This window comes from Macrosteles quadrilineatus, unplaced genomic scaffold, assembly GCF_028750875.1.
Source record: "Macrosteles quadrilineatus isolate MER2022 unplaced genomic scaffold, UCM_ALF_1.0 Scaffold_4__1_contigs__length_99947679, whole genome shotgun sequence".
Classification (NCBI taxonomy): Eukaryota; Metazoa; Arthropoda; class Insecta; order Hemiptera; family Cicadellidae; genus Macrosteles; species Macrosteles quadrilineatus.
Genome location: NW_026542597.1, coordinates 69,281,907 through 69,300,947, shown reverse-complemented (window position 1 = coordinate 69,300,947; position 19,041 = coordinate 69,281,907). Strand labels below are relative to the sequence as shown.

The 19,041-nt window shown below is 33.8% G+C and overlaps 1 protein-coding gene across 1 annotated transcript; it reads left to right on the top strand.

Moving 5' to 3' along the window:
* Positions 1-861: 861 nt before the first annotated feature.
* LOC128993022 (nucleolar and coiled-body phosphoprotein 1-like) lies at positions 862-17,051 on the top strand. Its single transcript, XM_054416775.1, has 6 exons — positions 862-1,052; positions 4,021-4,371; positions 9,369-9,459; positions 9,985-11,211; positions 11,894-12,090; positions 16,547-17,051. The coding sequence occupies exons 1-6, from the start codon at positions 862-864 to the stop codon at positions 17,049-17,051; spliced, it is 2,562 nt and encodes an 853-aa protein (XP_054272750.1).
* Positions 17,052-19,041: the final 1,990 nt, after the last annotated feature.

Genomic DNA, 19,041 nt, shown 5'->3' with positions numbered 1-19,041 from the left:
AGGAGGGCTCAAAATATCTTCTATAGGCCTAATTACCTAAGGGGGGCTCCTCCTTAACTAGAGGATACAGGTTGCGTAGTTCAACAACAGTCTGTTCTGAATTTCCATCTCAAGTAAAAAAGTTGTACTGAAGTAAACAATTTGGCATTTTTGAGGTATTACTTCAGAGGTCATAAGTTACCGGTAAACTTTAACTTAGGGTGGTTGGGGAGGGGAGTAAGGTATGCTGTCATGTAGAGGTGAGAGTGGTGACTCACGGCCGCAGGCAGAGACTAGGAGTGATCGTCACAAAATTTGAGCTAAAGATTGATTTTCAGTGTAGGCCTAGTGGATTTTGACAGTTAGTTAGGCCAGGACTAGGCCTACATATTAAAAAACTACAATGTCTACCATTATGCATGGAATTGAAAAGTTATATGTTGTCTTTCATTCATACTTCCTGTCAAAACTAATTGTATTTTTGGATTCAATGTGAAAAATACTGTAAGTAGACACATTCATAGGCCTAACAATATAATTTATAATTGACAAAGTTATGTTCAACCTTTGCCCAGTAACAAAATGCTATTATATAGTGAAAAACTTCCTTTTTCATGACATCAATGCTTGATGTATGAATTGCCCCTTTTGATGTAGGCTATGACTCTATGGATAAAGGCTAGCGTGACCCTTTGATCTATGCAGTTTTAAGGCCTTCCTGGTAAAATTGGGATCATACAATACTATGGGCCTACTATGGTTAGTAACAATAGGTTATTGTCAGCCAAAGAGTTAATTAATTTTACTGTGATGTTTTAGAGACCTCAAGATTCAACTGTACCATTGAACATTTGGTGCTGTCAAGAGTTATCGAGTAAAAAAATGAGCTGTGGTGGGATTAAAGATAATGAAATCAGTAAATGTTTGGACGATGAAGAAGGTTCAGAAGATGAGGATGCCTCAGACTGGGAACCTGAAAGCAGTAAACCTTCAACTAAAATGAGCTCGAAAAAGAAAAAGAAAGTTGGTCGGCCTTTAAAAAGTACATTCAAAAACCACAAAAATGAGCACCGGTAAGTTTTTGTATGTTGTTTTTACACTATTTAACGTTAAGTTTGTGACTTTATGTTAAATAGGCCTAACTTATTGCTGGTACGTATCATCAAAGACATAATAGAATTAAATATAGACCGACAACAGTACTGCGGTTAGCATAATTTCTGGCGTCCACCGTAGTTACAAAGCACACGTTACGTAACAAGTTAACTACACCACAGTACTAGCGTGGACGTCAGAACTTATGCTAACAGCAGCACTACTGTTGGTCTATATTTAATTCTATTTGTCTACGGTATCATACTATGGTCTACAATATATGATACAGCAATATCAATGGATATTTTAAAATTAACTTGGATAGCCTACATACAAAATTGAGAACACCAACTTAAGTTAGCCTAGTTAATTCTTCTCAAAGCTATTTTCCTTTTGGCATTTCTACTAAAAACTTTTTTATAGGCCTAAAAGTCTTTTTTGTTAAAAGTTTGAAAACAATTACATCCTTTCACTAATTCTCCTGTGCTGTGGATTCTTAACAAGCTCTGTTTCATTCTTGTACCACGCAAAATCTTTTTTCCTCTAACATTATCATCATAAGATGGGGACTCCACCTAGGTGCGTTTATAATAGTAAAATAACTTGTTCTCTTTGTAGGTAAATTTATCGGTTGACGTGCTAGGATCCCGAGTCCGACCCTCCTCCATACAATATAAGTAAATTCTTTTGATTAACATCCCTTTTACACCATGTGGGTTTTTCTGTCCAGCTATAAATCGTAAAGTTTTACACTTTAGACGTTTCTTTCACAATGGTTCCTGACTGTACAGAGAGAGGAATGTATTTGGCAAACAGCTGTTTTCTGGACTAAATCTTTGTAAGGGAAGTTTGTTAAAACAGTGTAGTGTGGGGAAAAGATATTTATTATTTCCGGCTTTGGATATCAGTCTGCTTTATTTTATCATAAGTTATAGTTATAGATATAGTTACCATAATATGATACCTTTTATATATTATATAAAAATCCCCTTTGCTGACTGTAATGTGACTGTGATATCAGCATGGGAGATGGAGGAGAGGAACAAGTTGGCAGTGCAAATTGGGGAAATAATGGAGGGTGATGCGGTTTCCGTGATTCAACCACCTCGTTGGTGGTTAGAACTCAGTATTGCCAATTGAAAACACTTGTGCTGTAGAGCGCTAGAAACATAACGTGTTTATTTACAAGGGGTCTCATCGTCTATGATCCCATAATGTCTATGATTTTTTTGCACGGTAGGTAAATATAGTTTTTGTGTCTTAGTGCCTAATAGTTACGCACTAAGAGACGATTTTAAATTAGGCATCATTAAACAACTATAGTTTTCTAAGGCTGAGTGTAGTAGTGCATGTTCATTTCTGCATGGAAATTGTTGCACGAGATGACTTAAGTTTGTTAAAGCAGCAGTCTAGTTAAAGAAGAAAACGGTTTGAGTTAATGTAACATTCTTTCTCCATTCAACTACAGTACACTCTCGATTATCCAAGCCCTGGGCAATTATCCGAGCCCTCGGATTGTCAGAAATCGTTTCAGGCTTGAATTTATATTTTATGTTTTTGGCGAAAAAACAATAATTAGGCCCTACCGATAGGCCTAGTTTATTAACGTAGTAAATTAATGTGTTAATTAGGACTTGATAGTATTTCTAGAAAGTGTTCAACCTTGTTAAGTGTTTTTTATACTGCAGTGTGTTGGTTTTGCACAATTTTAAGAATAAGTAGGCCTACATCATTTAAAGGTTATATAGACAATTTGAGAAGTGTTGGCTGTTGAGTATGTTTGTGCTATTGTTTTCAACACCTCCATATTAAAAAAAGGTTTGTATTAAAAATTCCATTTGATTGTTTTAAATTCTTTACGTAATCTTAAAACATATACAGGATTTTTAAAAATATTTCACTTCCTAATGTGTTACCGTAACCCCTAACCACAAAATCTAAGCGACCTCAGTGCTATCTAAAATTCTCGGTTATCGAGGTATCTCAGTCTTAACTACCTCGTTTGATCGGGAGTGTACTGTATTACCATCATGTTAGGGGGTAGAGTCGATGAATTAGGTACATACTTTTAACACTTGCTCATTCTGTAAATGTTTGTAGCATTTTGTATCATTTTTTGAAGAATCCCTATTGAAATAACCTATTACCATCACTTCGTTAGCCATAGTAAAATGCCAAAGTGAGTTAAAAAAATTTAATCCTTTACTTGTAGTACTGTAGCTGAGTAAAACTTTACTTTCATTACAGAACGTAGACACAGAGTTCTTATTTTTTACCTTTCTTCTTTGATGACAAATACTCTCAGAAAGCAGAATTCCCTCAGAAGTCGTTCAGAAAGCATTATGTAATTTATATTTAATTTACATCCAAGAATGTAGAACATTAGTGGAGCATTGAGCGATAAACAAGCAATAAGCCTATGTGTTATAATAAAAATTGCACTCCTCACGAGTCCACTGCATTACAACAACTAAGACTTAGAGGAATAAAAACCGCTCTTGGTCAATTGCACTTCAATACTTCATCATAATCTAACCTTTCTACAAAGACAGTTGGTACAACTGCAGAGGCCTCCCAATAGCTGCACATTCTGCTGCTACGCTCCACCCATCTCTACTTCCATTTTCCCATGTGGACAAGGTCGTATTACAGTCGACTCTTTTCGGCAAAGGAGATTCTCGTATTAATTAATTTAATATTACAAAATGACAAACATAACTGAAGTAGCCTAATTTGTTGACAAAGTAGAAGATTTTTGTATTCATATATTTCATTTACAAAGGCAGCTCATGTGGCCCGACCGCCAAGTTATTTGACGACCAACTGGTGCCACCCCCCCCCCCCCCCTAACCTTGTTACGTTTTAGATATTGTCTCTTATAAAAACGGACTCTGGTTAGTAAAATATTCCAAAATCACAAAACTGAATATTATTTTTCTCTTTTAGGGAAATAGAAGGCAAGAAAATGAAAGGTTCTTCCACAGAACAATATGAAAATATGAAAAGAAGAATATCTCGTGGACTTGGAAGTCAAAATTTAAGTACAAATTCTGATGAGACAAAATATGACCTCGGGATGAAAGCTGCCTCTAAAAAGAAAAAAGTTAGAGGAAAGACATCATCAGAAGAAAGTCGGTCATCCACAATGTGGAAAACAGTTAAAGTACCTATGAAGTTTGGAGAGAGAAATCATAAAATCCTACTCAGAAGAAATAACCAATTAGATGTTAATCATCGTTCCACTTCATCTGATTCAGATAGTGATTGTGAGTCAAAAGCTTCAGAGAGGAAAAACGGGTATGTCAATAGCTTAAGTAGGAAAATTCTTAAGGGCAGTAATAGAAATTCTAATTATCGTTCAAGAAGGGTTTTCAACTCACTACCACTTTTAAATTCTTCACGAGAGAAAAGTGACAATAAGCAAAACCTTTCCAGTTTGTCACACGAGAAAAGTGCATCAAAACCAAAATTCGTAAGAAGAACTGATATTAAACACAAAAAATTTAAAAACCGTAGCATTTCTGAAAATATGCCTGGAAATTGCTTTCTGTCCAGTTCATCAGATGAGAAGAGTGCCAAAAAACTAAAATATGTTAGAAGAATTGATTTGGCCAAAAACAAAAAAATAAAACATCATAGCAATATTAAAAACTACTCTGGAAAATATGCCCACTCAAGTTGTTTATCAGACACAGAAAGTGAAGAGACAAAATATTCAAGAAATACAAACTGCTACAGCAGTATTACAATTCAAGAAAGAAAAAATGACAACAATTCTGACTATCCATCATCGATTAGTTCCTTCATCAGCTCGTCATCAGATGAAGAAATTGAATGCACATCAAACTCTTCAGATAGTGAAAATTGTGCACAAACTAAGACTAAAAATAAACCTGGTTGTTATAGTACTTTATCACAATTGGAAGTTTTTACATGTAGCTCTACCAATGAATGTGAAATGTTCACTCCGTCTTATTTCTTGCAAAACCAAACAAATAACAAACATGATCAAACATTGTCAACAAATTGTTACAACTCTTTTGAAAATATAGCAGAAAATAAAGTTCTGGAGATAGATTCCTATGATGAGAGCTACAGTTATGGTTTAAAAAGTTTGAACTCTAAATCTGATGATCAGTGTTCATGTTTTAGTGATGTTTCAAACACTCATACAAAATGTGATAGATACTACGGTTCTTCCCCTGATGTAACAGAAGATAGCATGGATTTACCCAGCGGGAATTTCAAATTAAATTTAGAATCTTTGAACTCATTCTCTTCAAACTGTTCATATTTCAATGTCCTTGAAATAACAAAAGCCAACGATCTATCTTTAAAGATACTTAATTTAACTAATCGTTCTGAAAAGGATTGTACATATTCTTTAACCGAGGGAAACCCAAAAGAAACGTCAGATTTATTAGAAGCTAATGAGGCACCTACAAATAACTGCAACGTAAGAAATAAACATAATTTTATTTCCACTGCAATGCAGGAAGATAATTGCCTTTTACACTCTCCCAATGACCGTAAAATATTCTGTGTCTCTGGCTCATTAGGTAATGTAACAAAATATAACTCAAACATTTTACTAAAGTGGCCAACATCTTTGGGAAACGTAACAGAGAATATAAGTCAGAAAGTAGTTTTTCATATTAAAAACGGTGACATCAATAGTTCTAAAAATATAAATCAGGTTTTTGATGATTGTAATACTGATGGTATTGATGTTTCAATCACTGACACAGAAAGAGATAAGTATTATTGTTCTTCACCAGAATTTTCAGATGACAATATAAATTTTGCTAGCGAAAACTTCAAAATACAACTTGAACCTTTAAATACGCAACCCTCAAAGAATTCATCAAGTTCTAAAGAAAATGCTGTGGAAAATGGAAGTCAGATGATGGAAAAAGGTGGTGCATTTAGAGGTACCCATGATTCCAAATACATGAAATTTACACTTGACAATGGCAGTTTGTTTGGTAAAGATATTCCAGATACAAATATTACAAACATTGAATATTTTTCTTCAACAGATTATTCACAAAATAGTAAATGTTTCAGTGATAATGATGTTTCAATCACTGACAGTAAAACAGATAAAATTTATCGTTCTTCACCCGGTTTATCAGATGACAATTTCATTAGCAAAAACTCCAAAATACAACTTGAATCTCAATGTACAATCAGTAAGAGTAAGAGAATCTCAACTAAAACATTGCAATCTTCAGTTTTTAATGAAACTCCTGCAATTATCCTCAATGATAAAAATAAATGTGTCATCACTACCAAAACAAGAGAAGATAGAACTGGTGTGTTTATTTCTGACGAGTGTGAAAATTTATTTTCTTCTGTATCTTTAGACAGTGGCATTGTAACACCATTGATGTCAGAAAACACAGATTCAAATAAACCTGTTGTAATAATAACAGAAAATCAAACTTCTACAACCATCCACAATGAAGAAAATAAACGTGTGATCACTACCAAAACAAGAGAAGATAGAAATGGTGTGTTTATTTCTGACGAGTGTGAAACTTTATTTTATTCTGGATCTTTAGACAGTGGCATTGTAACACCATTGATGTCAGAAAACACAGATTCAAATAAACCTGGTGAAATAATGACAGAAAATAAAACTTCTTCAACCATCCGCAATGAAGAAATTGGATGTAAAATCACTACCACAACAAGAAAAGATAAAAATTGTGTGTTTCTTTCTGATGGGTGTGAAACTTTATTTTTTCCGGAATCATTAGAGAACGATATTGTAACACCATTGATGTCAGAAAACTCGGATTCAAATAAACATAGTGAAATAATAACAGAAAATAAAACTTCTACAATCATCCAAAATGAAGAAGATAAATGTAACTTACTTACCACAACAAAAGAAGATAGAAATGAATGTGACTTAACTACCACACCAAGAGAAGATAAAACTGAATGTGACTTAACTGCCACAACAAGAGAAGATAGAACTGAATGTGACTTAACTACCACAACAAGAGAAGATGGAACAGAATGTGACTTAACTGCCACAACAAGAGAAGATAGAACTGAATGTGACTTAACTGCCACAACAAGAGAAGATAAAACTAAATATGACTTAACTGCCACAACAAGAGAAGATAAAACTAAATATGACTTAACTGTCACAACAAGAGAAGATAGAACTGAATGTGACTTAACCGCCACAACAAGAGAAGATAAAACTAAATATGACTTAACTGCCACAACAAGAGAAGATAAAACTAAATATGACTTAACTGCCACAACAAGAGAAGATAAAACTAAATATGACTTAACTGCTACAACAAGAGAAGATAGAACTGAATGTGACTTAACTACCACAACAAGAGAAGATAAAACTGAATGTGACTTAACTGCCACAACAAGAGAAGATAGAACTGAATGTGACTTAACTACCACGGCAAGAGAAGATAGAACTGAGTGTAACTTAACTCCCACAACAAGAGAAGATAGAAATGAATGTGACTTAACTAACACAACAAGAGAAGATAGAACTGAGTGTAACTTAACTCCCACAACAAGAGAAGATAGAATTAAATATGACTTAACTGCCACAACAAGAGAAGATAGAACTGAATGTGACTTAACTACCACATCAAGAGAAGATAACACTGTTTTGTTCATTTCTAATGATAGTGAAACTTTATTTTCTCCTGAACCTTTAGACAAAAACACTGTAACACCATTGGTGTCAGAAACCTCAGATTCAACCGAACCGTATAAATTAATAACAGAAAATAAAAGCGAGAAAATGGATTTCATTGCAGATTTTAGTAATTTTCATGGTTCCTCCTGGCCAAATAGTAATCGTTTTTGCTGTACTCATCGTGTATATGGTTGCGATATTTCAAACACCAACACAAAAAGAGCTTGTTGTACTTTGCCAGATGACAATTTGAACTTCAAAACAAAATTTAAACCTTTAAGTACACAACTCTCAAAGAATTTGTCAAATTTAAATGAAAATTTTGCAGGAAATAAAGATCAGATTATGTCAGTTCATAGTACTATTAGTAATATCCATGATTCAGATGATACAAAATCAGCATTGGTTCGTAATATTTTATCTCTTAAAGATTATACCAATAATACTGGAATCAAAAATATAAAAGATTGCTTTTCAACTGATGGTTTACAGAATCAAATGGATTCAAGTAAGGAATTATTTAGTTCAAAAGAAGTATGTGAAATGAGTAAAAATATGGGCAAAACTAGAGAAATACCACAGTTTATGGCCGATAACAATGACTCTTTTACAAATATCAGTAAAAAGAGAAATCAAGATTATTCCATCACCTCTGAAGGAAGAGAATCTTCCATATTTAATGACAGCTCACTTAATGACAGTCTAACTTTCTTTTCTTCTGACGATGAATTATTTAAAATTGACATAGATAATATTATAGAAAAACTGTCAACAAGTTCAAACTCTAGTACTAATTCCTTTGAAAATATAGAAGAAAATAAAAATCTGAAATCGGAAGTTCATGACGAATTGAGAAATACCACTGACGCTGCCTGCGACCGTGACAGTTTGGATGATATTGAAGTTATAAATTCTGAAGTTGAAATTGTAGGGTTTTGTTCAAGTGAATGTTTAGCAAATGGCTTAGCCTTTAGTGGTGATAAAGTTGAAATCAATTGCCTCCTTTCAAGTACTCAATCTACAAATAGTGGTTTATTTGGGTAAGCTGTAATTTATTATTGTTAGTGTTGATTTATTTTATAATAATTAATGATTAGCCTATTGTCTTATTCTTGAGAATTATTTATCCTTGGATGACAAGGGTAAAGCATTCTCTTGGTCTTAACAGACATAGAACTTAGTATTTATGTAGTATTGTTTAGATTATACTTTAAAGTAAAGCCAAATGGCTGATAAGGATTGTTTTTGAAAAAGGAAAGCGTGTTGTTGTGTTTTTACTTGATAAAATTGGGGTCCAGGTAATAGATTCACAAACATTCACAAAACACTAATATTTTTTCTTCAAAAAGTATATTAAATAAAAATACTAGCCTATATCTTCAAATTTAATTCTATCGAACAAGAGCTTTCAATAATAAGATACACCAGTTTAATAGGTATAGGTGTTCTTTTGTGTGTCACAATAAAACCAACTATAATTTTTTCAGTTAAATGGTGCAAGTTCTTCTCATCACTAAGTACCTAGCTAACATGTTATAGCCTATAATTTATTAACTGACAACTTATAAATTGTCATAGAAATTTTAAAACTTTATGTTTATGTGTGTTTTAGGAGATCGGAAAGAAAGCGTAAAGCACTTACAGAAGACTCTGAAGCTACAACTTCAAAAGTCCGCCATGTTTCCACCCATGAAAACGTTGATGTATGTTAATCCTATTTTTTCCTTGGCCCTTTTGATTCCAGCAATACCTTTTGAGTCATATTCTATTGTACCTAATAGTTCTTTCAACTAAAGTACATTAAAGTTGGTCTATGATTATAAATGTTTTGAACTCCTGTTATACTATACACTGTTAGATAAGCTCATCTTTTTAAAACCATATTTTATGATTGAATCATTTTGTTTGCTGGAAAAACGTTTTAGTTATTGTGCTAACGAAATAGACTTGGTGGGTGGTGTAACTAAAAAAGGATAAATTAATATTGTATTGTGCAAAATATAATTTGCTAAATTATTTTCAGTAAAACTGATTGTTCTGTATTCTAATATTAACTCCTTGAAAAGTGTTGAAAAAAAAGATTACAATGCAATGTAATGAAAAGAAAATAATGTAGGTAAACATATGCTTAATTTTGTCTCCTGAAGGTGAATTTAATGAATCCTTTTTAATTAATTTCTTTATAATCTTAGTTCAGAATTCATTTTAACAGCTTAATATTTTTACAGGAAGAGAGGAAGTTTCATGTTTCAAAAAATTTGGCAGAAACCAAAAGTACCAGTTCAAATGATGCATACTTTCAGAGAAATTTACGTTCCCCGCCAAAAAGTCCTGCTGTGAAGAATTTGTTCCCAGAAAAAAATTCGAACAAACTAAACAACTGTAGAACTCCGACCAAGCTGACCGAGGAAGATCTGAGCAATAAAGAAAATAAGAGTTTATGTTCAGAGCAGTCCAAAGGAGATTCGACTCCACGGAAAATCGGGACTAGACAATCTCTTTTTGAAGAAGGTTACAACTCTGAGAGTCAAGTTAGAGAGAAATCAACCCCTCTAAAGCAGGCTCAAACTCCAACAAAAGAAAATAAAAATTCAAGCAGGAAACAGGAACAAAATACAACTCCTAGAAAAAATGAAGGAGACTTAAGAGATTTAAAAGAAAGTCAGATATTAAATGAGTTATCACCAACAAAATCTAGATGTGAGAATCTTTCGCCTTACAAAAGACCTACAAAAAGTGTGTCTAAGACTTTAAATGAGGAATCAAATGAAACTGTCACAGACACAGGAACTCCGACAAAAACACAAACTGCAGAATTGAAGCGCTTGAATATAGATTGTAACCCTTCTATGATCAATGCTGCTTCACCAGTACGTCAAAGTAGATCCAGTTACAATACAAGAACACCTTTGAAAAATAGCATTGGTGGTGAAAATGAAGTGAAGAGTCCTAAAAAAATTTCATTAAAGCTAAAAAGATTTGTTAGTGACAATGATTCAGAAGATAATTCTATTACTAAAATAAAAGAAAGGACCGAAACTCCTTCATCCAGCAAGAAATTAAACAGAGCTTCCAAGTTGAGCTCAAATGAGATTGAAGATATAAACTCAACCTCTAGAACTCCAGAAAAATCCAAAATTGTTCGAGAGATGAAGCGTTTAGCTATAGACTGTGAACCGGCAATGTTTGCTGCTTCACCAGTTCGCCAAAGAAGGGCTAGTGGGTCAAGAACAGCAACGCCACAAAAATCTAAAATTTCTGACAGTTTAAAAACTCCTAAAAAATGTTCAGAAGACTTAAGTGACGATGCTGAATGTGTCACGCCACGGGGAAAAGATAAAGTTGCCACCATGACACCTCGATCGAAAGCCTTGAAATTTGAATATCGTAACCAAAGTACTATGTCACCATTTCCTAGGCAAAGTGTCACTGTTACTACACCAGTTTCCAAGAAGGTAAGTCAATTTTTTTGCTTGGATTTATATAGTAGCCTATAGTACTTTGAACATTTGAATTTATTGTATGTCAGTATGTCTTCAAATGTAATTTTATAATTACACTCTTTGGTTTATCACCACTAGTTTAGTTTCAAAGTCAAAGTCAAAACATTCTTTATTCATTGTTTTGTAGCGTAAGTACATTGAACATGCGTCACTTCTTAAAACTAATCCTTCTTATATTACAATTTCTGTCAATACATACAATGATGTTAAAAACACCATCATTTCTGTTGGCAAATATTAAATTTAAGGCCGTTAGTTATTTAAAAACTCATCTAGTGAGTATAATGCTCTCTCAACTAGGTGTTCTTTTAATTTTCTCTTAAATTTTGAAAACTCTTGATTTTTGTCTATTATGGTAGAAATTTTGTTTAAAAATTTAGATCCTATATAATTTGGCTTTTTCTCAAACATTTTTAATCGGTGACTTTGCAACCTTATTTTTTTATTGTTTCTTGTATTATATTTCCAGTTTCCACTAACTTCAGCATCATCATCCTGTATCACTTTTACATTTAAATTTTATCTTAACATAACATGTTTTCAGTTGAAATATTTTGAATTGATTCCCTTTTTTTCAACTTGTTTTGATGATATTAGCATGTGTCTTTTATTCACAGAAAAACCTTTTTTTCAGAAATCAGGAAGAGGATTTTTAACTCCCTCAATGGCAAAGAAGGAACATGTTAGAAAAGAAATAAAAGATGATGATTTGGACACTACAAGAAAACAACTTCACATATCAACGGTGCCAAAGTCTTTACCCTGCAGGGATGCTGAATTTGATCAGATCAAGTCATTTCTAATCAGAAAAATTGAACATTCTTCTGGAGGGTAAATAATATCTGTATAAAAAATAAAAGTGTCAATTCACTCCTAAAAATACGGCATTAACATCACCAAATATGTACTAGCCATTAGGGTGATCCAAATACAGTGAAACCATTATACAGTCTAGCCTTGATATAACGAACCTCGATACAACGAATTCCTTGATATAACGATTTTTTTTAAATCCCCTAGAACTCTCCATAAGACACAACGTATATTTTACCTCTACATAACGAACAAACCATAACAACGACCTTGATTTAACGAATTTTTCGTGATTTCGGCTAAAATAAGACACCTCCATATATCGAATTTATCATTGTCAGAACCTCTACATTGCGAATTTAACCTCTGCATAACGAATTGTCTACGTCTTTCCCTCGATATAACAAATCCCCAACCCCATTATTGTTTTTGAAAAATCTGTTTCTTTATCAAATGAAATGGAAAGTTGACGTCATCGCTTGCGCTAACATTCGTCTGCTCCGTTTTACACATCTCTATCTGCTGTCGCTGCGCGCGCTATGTTGCAACTGAGGACTGATTTCATTCACTGAAGACTGATGACGACGTAATGTTTAGTAAGCTGTGATTGGGCTATAAGTAACTATGGTGAATTGTACAATTTTTGGATAAAGAGAAACCTGAGAAAGAATATAAAAACAAAACCAAAGAGAAAGAATAGCAACATCGTTATTTTAACATTCCTTTTTCGAGTGTTTTTATTATCTTTAAGTTGGCTATGATTATAAACTTTTATAATGACTTATCTAATAATTTATTGTTTTCAATACGATTTGTTTCAACTAGCAAGACCAATGCTATAGTTAATGATTATTATTGACATTCCTCTGTTGTGATAAATCAGTACTGTACTGTAAGTAGCCTACCGGCCTATCACGAGCAGTAGCTTACAAAACTTTCTACTACTGTTTTGTTTTGTTCTTTACGTGGTTTATGACTACGCAGGGTACGCAGTACAGTGTTTGGCTAGGTTTTAGGAGGGTTAGAACAAGCTGTGATTTTAAACTTACAGCTTTTAACCTGTACCAAGGTCAATGCCATTTTCATGATTGCGCAATATTCAAGATCCCTCCCCTTTTTATGCCGGATAATTTAGGTTCTATTGTACAATGTAAACACTGTAATGTAAAGTATTGTAGCCTATGCTACTTAAATTGTGCTTTAATGATGTCTAATCCCTACCTATATTGACCGACGCTGGTTCTGAACCTCAACTTAGCGAAATTCCTGCAAACATAACCTCTATATAACGAACCTCGTTTTAACGTAATCCTTGATATAACGAATATTCAGTTCGGTCCCTTCAGATTCGTTATTCTGAGGTTGGACTGTATTTCAAGTCACATAAGTAAGACAGTAGTAATTGCAGGGATACGATCAAACAATGTTTGGTAGCTAAGTTGTTCATCTTTCATCCTACAATAGTCCGGCAGAATTGACCCGAACCTGGTTTTGTCCTATTAAGTTTTTTTTATTGTTGATATGTGATATCTAGGGTAAGTAGACCCTAAAACCACCGGGTACTTTTTTGGTACCCTTGGGCAACAGCCGCCATCTTGGAAAATGGCGGGAAAAGTAAATTACAGTGTAAGCTTTTACTTAAAGCAATGTAATAAAAAAACTATTTAAAATGGAACAATGCATGTTGTTTTAAAATGTTTATGGTTAAATTCCCTACTCAGAAATACCATATATTAAATATATATAATTTGTTTTATGGTCAGTATTACTTTTCAAAGTTTATAATTTATAAAAAAATAATGTCATATTTATTTTTATTTCAATTTTGCGCCTTAATTACTCAAAATATGACTATAATATATATTATAAAGTTTGTAGAGCTTTAAATTTAGCATCGAATACATCTATGGGATGTTTTTTTGGATCTGTGAATTTTTAGTCTGTGCTGGGCTTTTTAATAAAACAATACATTTTCCAAATATCTTATTTATTGAAAACACTTTTTTAATGTTACAATTTACACAGCAAAACAACTACTCAACCTCTCATTACCACCATTTTACTTCTCTTTTTCTATAGGCCTACAACTCAAAGACCTTCTTGATATAAAAAAAACTTTCTTTTTTTTCTAAACTCAAAGGCAACAAAAGAGTTGATAATACAAACAAAATATATATATATAATAATTTTAAATGAATAATGTTAAAATTATTTATCTCAACACCCCCTCTTAATTTTAACATTTATGTAACCAAACATTATAGGGCCTATCCAAAATGTTCTTCACAAACTAGTTCAATATTAATGACCTATAAACAACAATATTGGGGATTTCATTGTGAAATCAAAAATATATATACATATCAGCCTATTAGGGCATATTTGTCCAGAATCAAAACAAATAGACATGATAACAGAGAAAAAAAAGTTAGGCCTCTTTATAGTTCTAGGCTACATTTCATTTTCCAATTTGTACAATTCTTTCTTTGAACAAATTAAACTTTACTTTGCATAAAGGTTTAGTTAAGAGATCTGCAATTTGCTTATCTGTAGGACAATACATAACATTAATCTCACCCGTTACAATTTTCTCATGAATGAAGTGGTACCGTACATCAATATGCTTGCTTCTTTTGTTCATTACACCGGTCTTCATCAACGAGATTGCACTCTGATTGTCCACATATAATTTCACTTGCAAAGGGCTGTTTGTTATTTCTTGAATTAACGATTTTAAATAAAGTAGTTCCTTACAGCAATCCGCAGCTGCTATATACTCCGCCTCGGTCGATGAGAGCGCTACGATGGGTTGTCGCCTTGAACACCAGGCAATAGGTCCTCCAGCATATAGAATCACATATCCACTTGTACTTCTTCTGGTATCTTCATCTCCGGCGTAGTCTGCGTCACAGTAGGATTCTAATAAGTTCATGTCCGAGTCTTTGAGATAACTTATTCCTTGATTTGTAGTACCAACTAGATACTTCATTATCCTCTTCACACTTATGATGTCTTCTTCTACAGGGTTTTCCAAGTGTCTGCTACAAAAGTTTACTGGATAAGCAATATCTGGTCTTGATCTTGTAGAAAGATATAATAGGCTCCCAACCGCTTCTCTAAATGGAAAACTATTGACTAACTTCCCAGATCTTGATGTGTTTATCTCACTTGGGGTTGCAACAAACTTGGAATTTTCCATGTTGAACTTCTGTAATAGATTTGTTGTGTACTTTTGTTGAGTCAATTGTATCTTATCTTCTGTTCTCTGAATTTCGATTCCCAAAAAACTGACTGGCTTCAGATCTTCTTTAACTTCAAATTCTCTTTTCAGTTCCTTCAATACTTTTTCCAGTTCCTCTTTATTTCTTCCAATTAAAATCCCATCATCCACATATAAAGCAAGGATAACAGATCCATCTTCATTTTTAAATATACACTTTTCATTCATTATTGGTTCAAGTCCTTTCTGTTTCAATACCTGTGTAAACTTCCTGTTCCAAGTAACTGGTGCTTGTTTCAAACCATACAATGCTTTGTTCAATTTACAAACTTTATTAGGCTCTTCAAATCCTTCTGGTACTTCCATAAAAATTTCTTCTTGTATTTCACCATACAAAAATGCTGTTTTGATGTCAAATTTTAAAATATGATATTCCTTCAACACAGCAATTGCAAACATAATTCTAAGTGAATTACTACTTACTACTGGACTGAAAATTTCTTCATAGTTAAAATCACTTTTCTGCTCACATCCTCTTACAACCAAGCGAGCTTTAAAACGACCATCTTCTTTTTTAGAAAAAACCCATTTGTTTGTTAAAACTCTTTTTCCTTTAGCTTCTTCTTCATTTTTATAAGTCCAAGTGTTATTTTTCTCAAGTGATTTCTTCTCTTCTTCGATTGCTTTTAACCACTCCTTCTTCTCTGGACTACTTATAGCTTCTTTAAACGTCAACATTGCAAAATCTTGAAACTTACTGGGTATTCGCCTTTCTCTTCTAGGTCTTATTTCTTCTTCTGTTTCTTCGGTTTGATTTACTGGATTCATTTCATTTTCCTCTTCATGATTTTCTTCATAAAATTCTGCATTTGAACTATTACCATCGACTAAGTCATTTTCTAGACTAAAATCAATTTTTCCTCCAACATCTGATTTAGGCCTATTTCCTTTTTCGTCAAAAATGACATCTCTAGCTGTAATGATCCTCTGTTTGTCATAACTCCACATTCGATAACCATTTTCTGCATAGCCTATAAATTTCATGACTTCACTTCTCGGATCAAGTTTCTTGATTGGTCTCACAATTTTTACATGTCCCTCACATCCAAATTTCCGTAGTCGAGACACATTAGGTTTTTTCCCAAACCATTTTTCTGCTGGTGTTACGTCCACCGCTTCTGTAGGACTTCTATTCAACAAATAAATTGCCCACATTACAACCAAAGCTAGCTCCCTGCTTGGTTTCATATTCAGATCAACAAGGAATTTCAACTCACCCTTCACCTTGATCACGCTCTACAAGTCCCTGGTACGCCCGCTGCTGGAGTATGGGTCAATCATCTGGTCTCCCTTCCAGAAGAACCACGTCAGCCAACTGGAGAGCATACAAACCCGCTTCATACGGATGCTTGGACCGAGACTTGGTTTTACCTACCGCACTACCCCGGTTGACGATGTGGAGAAGTCCTTCGGTCTTCTGCCTTTGTCACTCCGACGTCATCATGCCGACATATTCATGCTCTACAAGCTGGTTAACGGGTTTGTCGATTGCCCCAACATCCTGAGTGGTATCGACATTACCACGCCCAGAGGCACCCGCTCCAGGACTATATTCAGCAGACGCTTTCTCCCAGCCTACTACTCTTACAACAGCGGAATTAGCCGTCTACTCAAGGCTGGTAGCACGGCGGCTGCTCAACTGGATTTCTTCGGTGAGAAGCCCCTCCGGTTCAAAAAGAAGGTCTCCCTGATCACTTGAGCAACCACACTCCAGCACATCTGCACATTTGTCTTCTCATCGTTAAAACTTGCTGTTCATATTCTTTGTTGATACTCTTTTTAGTTTATTCTTCTGTTATTAATATTTGTTATTACTTTGTTATTACTATTGTTATCACTATTTGTTATTACTATTGTTATCACTATTTGTTATTACTTGCTATTACTATTTATTATCACTTTGTTATTACCATTGTTATTACTTTTCTAGTCAGTAATATTGCAAATGCCATCTAAATTGTATACACATATTTTGTAAAAAGGTGCAATCCGTTGGGAAATAAATAAATAAATAAGCTGATGTTCTCACTGCTTCTCCCCAAAACTTCTTGTCAGTCTCTGTGTCATACAACAATGCTCTGGCCTTTTCAATCAGTGTTCGATTTAATCTCTCCGCCTTCCCATTGTGTTCTGGCGTATACGCTTCTGTATAGCTTAACTGAATCCCTCGATTTTTACACCAATCTTGCATTTCTTTGCTTCTATATTCTCCACCGTTGTCACATCTTAATTTTGAAACCCGAAGATTTTGCTGAGCTTCGGCTTCTAATACATATTCTTTTATAAACTTAAATACTTCATGTTTGTTCGACAACAACTTGACCACTACAAAATGAGTATAGTCATCCATCAAGGTCAAAGCATATTTTTTTCCATCCCATGTACTCGGATCAATGGGACCACATAAATCTGTGTGTATGATTTGGAGCGGTCTTTCTGCACGTTTTCTTTCTTCACTGAATGGGAAACGGGTTTGTTTCGATTTTAAACATACATCGCAATTTTTTTCAATTTCTTCACAATCTTTTTCTGTTAGTTCCATACCGTCAACTAAATTTTCCTTTACCATTTTCTTCATGTAGTTTACATTTAGGTGTCCCAAACGAGAATGCCAATCCAACGCATTAGGCCTATCCTTATACCCCGTTAACATAGTTTTACTTGATTGTTCAATTAGGCTACTCTCAGGTTCTAAATTAATTGTATACAGACCACTAGCCTGCTTCACACCTTCACTAACTGTCTTTCCATTTTTCGATATTACTACCCTGTCCTTGGTAAATGTCACTTCTCCTTCATTATCAGTGACCGCCTTTACAGAAAATAAGTTGGTGCTTAAATCAGGAACAAACAAAACTTTATTCAAATCAAACTCTCTCCCTTCAACTTTACCTTCTCCTATTGCTGTCATTGTTTCATTATTTTTAGCAACATGTACATCTGACTGCTTAAATTCTAGTGAAGAAAACAATGTTTTGTCATTTGTCATATGAGTTGTACATCCTGAGTCATCTACAAACTGAGTTACATGTTTCGACTTATTAAAATCTGAGTAGGTTAAGAACGACAATTTACTTTTGTCATTTGAAAATTTATTAGTTGATCTAAAATAACAGTCTTTGTCCTCATGGTTTGTTTTCTTGCATATTTTACAAAATAATCTTCTACCAGTACTCTGATTCTTACTTTTGTTAGGACATGAGTTTGCAAAGTGTCCTACTTTCTCACAAATAAAGCATTTGCGATTACCTATATTAAGACTATTTACATTTCCAGTGTTTGATCGCTGATTGAAATTTAAGTTTGCTCCAGGTCGGTAACTTGACTTAGGTTGCTGGTAGCTACTAGGCCTACTGGTACTAGGCCTATCATTATTACCACCTCTATTTAACCTTGGAAATTTTTCTGTTCCAGTTTTAAAAGCCAATGACATATCATGACCACTATCAGTTTTAAACCATGATTCTTCAGCTAATAACCTAGTTGTTAGGTTAGTTAGGGATTTTTCATCTTTTGAAGTGGAGTCCCAAGCAGTTAAGAAATGCTTAAACTGCTCTGGTAATGATGAAAAGGATCTTTGATATTAGCATATCATCATCAATATTTTGATTCAAGGATTTTAATTTAAAAGCCATGTTCTGTAGGTTAGACAAAAAATGGGTCATACTTTGGCCAACATCATATTTGTA